At 34.9% G+C, this 9,681-nt stretch overlaps 1 protein-coding gene across 1 annotated transcript; it reads right to left on the bottom strand.

Moving 5' to 3' along the window:
- Positions 1-730: 730 nt before the first annotated feature.
- Positions 731-6,465, bottom strand: LOC109011282 (shaggy-related protein kinase eta-like). Its single transcript, XM_018992407.2, has 12 exons — positions 6,088-6,465; positions 5,105-5,194; positions 4,852-4,911; positions 4,504-4,776; positions 4,357-4,431; positions 4,189-4,245; positions 2,759-2,899; positions 2,586-2,636; positions 2,420-2,515; positions 2,099-2,182; positions 1,696-1,797; positions 731-1,402 (listed from the first exon to the last, which is right to left on the bottom strand). Exons 1-12 carry the CDS (start codon positions 6,100-6,102, stop codon positions 1,307-1,309), a joined length of 1,140 nt encoding a protein of 379 aa, XP_018847952.1. The 5' UTR covers positions 6,103-6,465; the 3' UTR covers positions 731-1,306.
- Positions 6,466-9,681: the final 3,216 nt, after the last annotated feature.

The following is a 9,681-nucleotide window of genomic DNA, read 5'->3' as shown; positions in this document are numbered from 1 at the left end:
TTGTAAAAAAGACATACGTGTATACATTACTCATTAAGGATTGCTAATTTTCAACATAGTCCATAGATGTAGAGGCCGCCACATTAACATGCCCTATAACTTCTACAGTTTATCCGAACTGAGCATGTGGCAAAGTTAGCAAGTGATGAGGAAAGTGGGTCATAGGCTCCTACCACTTTGCTTCGAAACTAGAAGAGGAACGAGGAGCCAGGCCTCGCTAGGAAGGCAATAATGACACATGGGATGTTCTAGTAGTTCTACAGCTGTTGGGTTTAGACAGAATGTGGGACAAGAAGCTCCGGAGGCTCTAATGGTTGCGAAAGGGAAGAATATGGCACATTAGCACTGTCCGAAGGCAAGCAAAGTCTTCACATTGTACTTCACTCGACTCACTAATCCCATAACCAAAAAGGCAGTCTGAGCTGAATAATGAGAATCAACGAATCATATTAGCAAACGAATAGATGAATGCTACCGATAGTGGATCTCGATTCAATTTTTATTTTTTTACTTAATAATTAAGAAAATATTTTTCAATGATGTTGTGATTTATTTATTTTTAATGTTTAAGGATATAAAAAAAATGTATGAAAAGAAAAGAAAAAAAAAAAAAAAAAAGAAAGTCCAAATGACCTTTCCGGAGAATCGATCGGGCTAGACCCACGGTGGGTGTAGCACGCAACTTCTCAGTCAGCAATGCAATTCTAAGTCAAGGTAAATATGCAAAAGCTTATCTTCAACAAGAATCAATGCATAGAACAAGCAAAGCGGTACTGCACACAGAACAATAGCATTTAATTCGGACAAACAGTAAGTAGCAACATTAGGCTGCAAATACAATTCAACCAGCAAAAAACCACCAAAGGACTAACGGAAACAACATGCAAATAAACCATACCCAACAACCAACTACAAGACCACCCCCTTTTGTTCAGCCATTCTATCAGGGGCTTTCTTCCTAGCTATAGATACACTTCCCCTAGCTTTTCCTCTGCTAGCAGCTTTCTGATCAGTCCATCTCCAGCTATCTGAACTATCAAAACATGTACAGAAACAAAATGGTGTCTTAAGAAAGGAGGCTTGGAAAGAGAAGTTTGGGGGAGGGATAGGGATGGTATCGTAGAAACGAACTCATCAAGGAATTGCAGTTATCCAGCCATTTGAGTCTCTGTGCGTCTTGGTAGAGCGCAAGAGCGATAAATGATACTGGTCAGGCCTCAATGCATGATGATTCCAACACAAAGATAGTACCTCCCTGTGCCAAACATTAACCGGTAGACGGAAATTCCCATATAACTTTCCACACCTAGGAGCCTGCTGGATGCAAGAAACTTAGACCCATTTGGCGTTTCACGTGCTCTGGAATCAACTTATTAATAAGCTCTGGAGAAGCCCCTGACAACTGTAATCACCATAGAGAAATAATGTAAACAATTTGCTTCATAGTTGCAGAAGATTTCAATTTTCCCAATAACCCAACAAATGAAAAAAAAAAGAAAAATTGGAGCCATATCCACAAATTAACTGGCACATACATTAACTGGTAGATTTGACATGAAAAAATAAATAAATAAATTCTTGGTATGTCAGTATTTGGCCATTAAAAGATCCGTGCTGAAGGATCATCCTGAATCCAATCAATAATGGGCATGCATATTAAAGATAAATTGGCAAAAGAAGCACATCCATACATACTTCCTGTTTAAAGTTGAAAAGCGGTGGCAATGGGCGACCGTTTGGTAGGCGAGTGTTGGGTTCTCGGAGTTCATCAAAGAAAGAGTGCACGCATGCTTCTAGCTGTGATAACAAAAGAAACTCGCAGTCAAAAGGAGAACAATCACAAACACACCCTTTCAAAAAAAAGAAAAGGTCCGTATACACTGGCACATATACACAAAAGATAATAAAATAACAGTACAACTCTTAACCAAAAATATATTGGTATTAACGTCTCTTTTGGCCATTAGTTAAGCTCAACTCACTTATCAAAAAGTAATGTATTGGTGGTATTTACAAAATAAATTCAGATCAGTATTGGCTACACCAAAATAAATGCAGTCCCATATCCCTATAAAAATAATAGCAGAACTGAACTCACTGCTGTGCAGCGAAGACTTGGCGAGTATTGCAGCAGTCGTGAAGCCAGATCAATTGCTTCTGGAGGCATCCTTTTGTGGAAAACCTAAATCCAGAAACTTAAATGTAAGCTGGAATGTACCATAAAATTTTTAGAAGGAAAACATTAGTATTAGAATAATCATATTAATTTTTTAATCATTTAAGAGCCTTAGGAAAATAAACATTGGAAGTGCACCTAAAATAAACAAGGAATTAAGAATGCAAATGGCAGATGATGCCTATTCATATTAACTTAATCTCCTGACAATTCCATTAATTAAAAAGGAAATAAAGTGCAAACCTTGTGCCAAGGGTGTGCTTTTATCTGTGGAAACCTAAAATCGGTATAACTCGGATTCATGCAACGGATTTCTTCACGAGTTGGCGTACCAAGAACCTGTATGATAAAACATTAGATGTTGATCACAAGGGTTGCATGCACTAAAGCATCATTGATAAAACCAAACCTTGATAATTTCTACTAGCTGGTCCACTGCATTTTCTCCAGGGAACAGTGGCTAAAAAATTACAAAATAAATAGGTCAGATATAATATGCTGCATTTGGGGGGAGAGAGAGAGTAAAAAAATCTTATCCATGCAAAGACTGCAGGAAAGTCAGATTTGTGAAAAAATGCTAACCTGCCCCAAAAGAAGCTCTGCAAGGACACAACCAGCTGACCAAATATCGATTGAGGTAGTATATTCTGTGGCACCAAATATAAGCTCGGGAGCCCGATAGAATCGTGAACATATGTATGATATGTTAGCTTCACCTTTGACCTGATCAAAAGGAAAATTATAGCAAATGTCAGAAACAATAAACTAGAAATAAACCAAAGAAAGAAAGAAAATCCCATTTGGCAACATAAAATTGTAAGCAGTCATAAATCAAAGTGTCTTCCAAATACAAACAACCAAAAGCTGGCTAAGCAGGGAGCTTAAAGACACAAAGCCACCAGCACCCTCAAATTTAACCTCCGCCACCCCTTGCCACAAAAAAATAAAGAGAACCCAAAAATAAAATCCCTTTCCAATCGTTGAAAAATCTCATGGCTGCTAAACTTCCCTTTCCAAGACCTAATAGAAACAAATCAAAAGAGAGACTTGCTAATAAAAAGCACCATCATCCTATTCTGGCTACTAGATGAATGCAACCCTTTAGCAGGAAAGGAATATACTGTCAATTATTATACAAGTAGAAACCATGCAATCCCGCATAAACAAGATTAGTAGCAACAGAACATATTGCTTAGTAGTTACAGTAAACTCAATAAGGCACTTCAAATCTTTTGCCTAAACTGCAATAACATTTTTTTATTGGCACCGGGTGTCCGGGAACAGCGTCCCAACTAATCCCGCAGGTGCAATAACTTTAAATAAATTTAAATAAACAATAACATTATTCATAACATGATACACATAATAATCTGTTTTTGATGATCTCTTTAAGTTAAGGTGGGGTAATAGACAGGTGGCAGATCTGTTACATCCTTGGAAGTGGTGGTTTGATATTCAGCATAGTGAGACCTAGTGGAAGATGATCACGGATTGTTTAATGTGGTACATACAGAGGGCAATAAATTATCAACTACCACTGAGGACCTTAAAACTGTCTTCTTCAATGTTCTATAACAATGGGTGGCAGCCAACACAAAATTCTCCATAAACTCCTCTCTCTCTCTCTCTCTCTCTCTCTCTCTCTCTCTCTCATTTGATGTACTATTGCATACACCATGTGTACTTCGATTAAGTCTTACTTTTTTTTATAAGTCTTACTTTTTTATAATCAATAAAAATGTTCTCAAGTATTCAAAAAATATGTTTTTTTTTTATAAGTAAAAAATTTATTAATATCAATAGACATAGCCAAGTACACTGGATGTATAAAAGAGAAAACACCTAGTTGGGGTGCAGAAATAGATACAAGGAACATTAAGCCCATCTAGGAAAATGAACCTAACAAAGCCCTAGCGAAACCTGGAGTATAAATAATTAGTCGACTGGAAAATTATAATTGCATTAGAACCGGAGGAAACATGCTAAACTTTGAGACTAAGAGGTCGACATACTAGCAATTTTGCACTTCCAAAATCACAAAGCTTAACCTGATGAGTGAGAGGATCAACCTGTAGACAATTATGAGTAATTAGTAAAACCAGTCAAAAATTTGTATTCTCGAATTCTTTTTAGCGAAGTTACAACATTCTGATCATTTTCTTTCAATGAGTAGAGCATACCAAAAGGTTTTGAGGCTTCAGATCCCTATGGCAAACTCCAGGGACAGTGTGTATATAAGCCAACCCCCTAAAAATCTGGAAGCACCCCAGTTAGTGTCAGGGAGAACATGCGAGAAGCCAGACAGCATAAGCAAGCATCATGTATACCTGGTACATGTAAAGTTTCACGTAGATGAGTGGCATCCTCTGATTTGCGTCACTGTAATGTTTCAAGACCCGATACATGGTCTCTGGGACATATTCCATTACAAGGTTGAGAAAAAGTTCATTTCTACTCGTCGTGGAAAAGAAACAATGCTTCAAAGAGATCACATTTGGATGATCCATCACACGCATCAATTGCAGTTCACGATTCTTATATCTTCTGTCCTGCAAGACCTTCTTTATAGCCACTGTGTCCCCAGTTTCCAAGCACTTTGCCTAAGAAAAGAAAAATCTAAGTCATATTTCTTGCTAGATAAAAGGTATAAAGACAGGTAGAGCTGCAAATCATACCTGGAAAACAATTCCAAATGACCCAGTCCCCACAATGCGCTCTGCCATGTAACTAATTGTCTACAACGAAAATCACACAAAAGACGCCAACAACTTCACATGTTAGGAAACTGAACCTGGTTAGCTACTAAACTGTCTAAATCTCCAAATTGTTCAACATCCATATTTTTAATAATTAAAACAGTTAACACCATAGACTTGATAGAAGAAATAAAGAGGAGAGCAACAAAAAGGTCTTCCCAAGAATGTGTACCTGCTTAGGTTCTCCATTTTTGCCTCCAATCGTAGTAGAAATTATGTGACCTGTCGGATCATTTCCATCAACAACAGTACCAGATATGTCCTGCAAAATATTTCACATCGAGGTTTGAAGGATTTAAAGAAACAAAACTTTCAAATAGGTGTACACGATATTGGCAAATGACTTCCTTTCCAGGAAGGGCTGGGAAATTTTGTTTGGTAGAAAACACTAATTAGCGGGTGCCATCGCTTCGACTATGAAAGAAAAGAAAAACACGCAACTCAATAATTTGAGCGCATATTATCAGCTTAGACTGTAAGAAATGAAATCCGCAAAAATGCCTCAAAACTTGAAGATGTTAAATAACAACATAAGCAGACCAAACCCACTAAACTCATGAAGCACTCTTAATCTAAGCAGAATACAATGGCCCCTCACCAAGAAAATTAAGCAAAAACACTGGAAATTCTAGTCAAGAACCGAGGCATCTATCAAATAAGCTTGATCTGATGGAAACCCAATGTTCAAAATATCCAAACCAATAAAAGAGCCAATTACTATGATTAAAAGAAAACTTTGACCGAGTGAATATAATCGAGCTTTGAAAACTGATAATTAAGTCAAGAGGAAAAGATCCTTGATGCTAGAGGCAGATCAGAGAGGCGAACAAAAGCCTAAAAATCAGAAGCAAAAAGAAAAAAGATCCGGCCATCTGAAGCATTAGCCTCGATCTCAGATAAACAAAAACTAGACCAACAAGATCTCGCTCCAGAATCTCCCCACAGATCACCGCAAACCCTAATACGCCATTTGGTTGCACAGAAAACAAAAGAAAAAGAAAAGAAAAAAACCCAGAAATCATGGATCCCGCATTTCCCACTCGAAGGCCCACGCTCCAAGCAAAAACAATCCAGCTCATTTGTAGGTTCTCTCAGGAACGAAACCATCAATACACAAACTTCATAGTTGGGGAATGTGAACGGGGAGGGGAGTACCTTATCGTCGGCCATGCCGGGCGGAGGAGGAGGGGGAATATTCTCCTTGAATCAATCGGTGAAGAAAAAGAAGAAGATCATAGTGTGGAGGAGGAGGAGGAGGAGGCCCCAGCGAGAGACAAAAACAAGAAGGCCATGTGATTCCCACTTAGCTTTTTCTCTCGACTTTCTCTCTAAACTTTCCGTCTCTCTCTCTCTCTCTCTCTCTCTCTCACCCTTTCCCTCTCTGTCTGTCTCGCTCTTTCTTTGCTGTTGGGGGCAAAAGGGGCCCTACAGTTTGACAAAATTACGATATTGGACTTTGAATTTTTGGAGTCTCTGCCGACGTCAATCCGATTGGCTAATGTCTGCCCGTCTGTCTACTTCATCCTTCATTCTTCTTTTTCTTTTGCCCCTTTTTATCCATTAAAAGCAAAAAATAGGAACCAAACCAAAAACAAAATCATTATATTTATTTATTCGATTTTTAAAAATCATCCAAACCTCTCATCTATTCGATTTTTATTTATTAATAAAGGTTGTTACACTTTGAACATTCGTTATTATTTGGTATCACCTTTCTTATTATATTATGAAGAATTTACTTGTTATATTTATTTTAGATGCATATATTCTTTGTATCATTCTATCCGTCTCTGCTTGTTTTTTTTTTTTTTTAATAGATGAGAGGTTTAGATGGTGAGTTAAGATGAGATAAAAATTAAATAGAATATTAATTTTGTATTAAAATTTGACAATTTTAAATTATTTATTGTATTTTATGGATAAGTTTAATAAAATTATAATGATTATATAATATGAGATAGGTTGAGTTGAGAGGCTCTCTCAATTCAAATAACTCCTAAATATCATCAAGTTCACAAGCGCACTCCTAATTGCCAAGACTCTTGATTGCGACAAATAAGTATACAAGTTACATTACACTAAGCCCTTGTTTGTATTGGAAATTCATTTCAACTCATCTCATCATTACAATTTTTTTTAATTTTTACATAAAATATAATAAACAATTCAACTTTTTCAAATCCCAAAACAATAATAATATTCAAAAATAATATTATAGTAATATTTTATTCAACTCATCTAAAATCATCTAAACTCATCTCTAAATCCAAACAAGGCAGTTATTTTTTAATATTATTATTGTTTTGAGATTTGAAAATGTTGAATTGTTTATTATATATTGTGTTTAAATTTAAAAAAGTTGTAATGATAAGTTTGGATGAGTTTGAGATCCAAGCGTACAGTTTGGAATTCGAGATGAGTTGAATTGAATTGTGAATAGTAATTTTTGTGAATCCATTGATTGATTTAACTTTTTTAGCTTGATATAGGTTTAACTTTTTTGTAGATCCCATTGACATAAATTTAACTTTTTTAGATTGAAATGTATGAAATATATTGAGATGAGTTTAACTTTTTTTTATAGGAAGTTAAAAAAATAATGAGTCTTATCAATGATTGATTTGATATGAGTTGAGTTTGATTCAATAACTAAACACGATCTAAAATCGCAAATAGTTGTTTCTCCTTAATAGGAATGGGTATGGATCGTCTGATTAACATTGAACGTTTGTTAAGATCCCTCGCTCCTCGCTTTAGCATCACTTGTTTGCATTCAAAACACACATCAACTAATCTTAACTCATTTCATTTTATCATTACAACTTTTTCAAATTTTCATATAAAATATAATAAATAATTCAATTTTTTCAAATTCTAAAATAACTTTCTTAAATTTCTACACAAAATATAATAAATAATTCAATTTTTATTCTACTATTTATAAACCATCTCAATCAATCTTTAACTCATTTCTAAATCCCACCCACTCTTTAACCTATGTTTAATATTTATGTGAAACATATTTAGAGAACAAAAACTGACCACCACCGCCACATGTAATTTCCCCTTCACTCCACATGCTGTTATTTTTTATTTTATTTTATTTTTTCAAAATTAGCAAGCAGTTATGTCCGGATAATTACGAATCCCAAACATTTTATATCATACAATACCAATTATTTATTTATTTTTATTGATGTGATAGTATATGAACGTTTGTCGCATCAATGAACGTTACACCAATGTTAACCAATCACTAACAGCATGAATATTCATTTTCAAGCATAAATAAATCTTGTTATAAAATAAAAAGGGAGAAAACCCACCTTGGTAAAATGTGTAGTCCTGCTTGCCAAGTTAAAAAAAAAAAAAAAATCATGGTATATGTGTTACTGAAAAATCGATGAACATCATGGTATATGTGTTATATGGATACGAATCACGATGATGGCATTATTTTAATTTTTAGCCCATGATTTTGTGGTAAATGCACCATTTTTAAAGTACTCTACGACACTATGCATCGGTCGAGTAAAGCACGAGGAAAAATAAATGCATAAGACAAACATGCACATAAATACATGAGAATGATCAATGGAAAAGATATAGGAGGAAGCGTGGCTGTCTTTGATTCCAGGCTATTGGCCTTGTTAAAGGCATGCACAAGGGGGAAAAAGGAAAATGAAAATGAAAATGAAAATGAAAGGATTAGTAAAAGAATATGAAAAAGAGGGTGTCTTACTTTATGAAAGTAACGTCATTGCCCTTTCTCAGTCTCCAAAGACGACTTTTGAAAATAAACAAGCTTTCTGTATTTTCTTATCCATATCTCATCAATGGCAACGAATACTACAAGCTGATTGTATCAGATACTTCCAGTTAACCTCAAAATTACTTTGGGTTATTGTTCTAATGTGGTGATTAGGTAATTAAATAGTCCATGCATGCAAACACCGTGACTTTAATCTTTTGCTAGCATCCATAAACTAGGCTTTTCAATGAGATAATCCAAGAATGCAACACTGCTAGGAGAAGTAGGCTTTTTAGTTGGTTGTAATTCAGTTCACTAGAAGTTAGCCCGACCATCTAAAACGAGTCCCTAATATCGAATTAGATAATATCATTGCTGATGAAAGAGATAGCTTGGTTTTTATGTGATTTCATGTTTAGATGTTGAACTGAATTAAGATGAATTGAGTTTTTTTATAAATAATAATGAATTGAGATGGTGGAGTGAATTTTGTGGAGCTCACTTAAGATGATTTATTAATATATTTATGAAAAGTTGAAAAATATTAAATCTTATGTGTAAATAGATGTTGAGTTGAAAAATATTATTAGTCATGTGTGTAAAAAAGTTTTGATTTGAGAGTTGAGTGTTTGAATATTAAATTTAACTTAAAATTAAATTAAACTGAATTGATTTCAGTTCAGCCTAAATTTCAAACGAGACCTAAAGAAAAATTAAGAAGATATGCAAGAGTGCCAATTCTCTTGCGCACAACGTGATCAAATGGGCCGCCTCCAATGGAACTACTAGAAGCATTCATATCTCATTTGCAATGAGACTGAACTTATCTTCAACTTCCGTCACGAATCTAGAATGTACATCAGCAAACATTTTCTCCATGTTAGATGTTAATAAGACCGAACGTGTAAAAAGGGAAGGTTGGGAGATGAGATGTTTTAGATGAAATATAAAAGTTAAAAAAATATTATTATTATTTTGAAATTTAGAAAAATTGAATT

The sequence above is a fragment of the Juglans regia genome, chromosome 3 (genome assembly GCF_001411555.2).
Source record: "Juglans regia cultivar Chandler chromosome 3, Walnut 2.0, whole genome shotgun sequence".
Classification (NCBI taxonomy): domain Eukaryota; kingdom Viridiplantae; phylum Streptophyta; class Magnoliopsida; order Fagales; family Juglandaceae; genus Juglans; species Juglans regia.
This window is presented reverse-complemented; position numbering and strand designations above follow the sequence as displayed.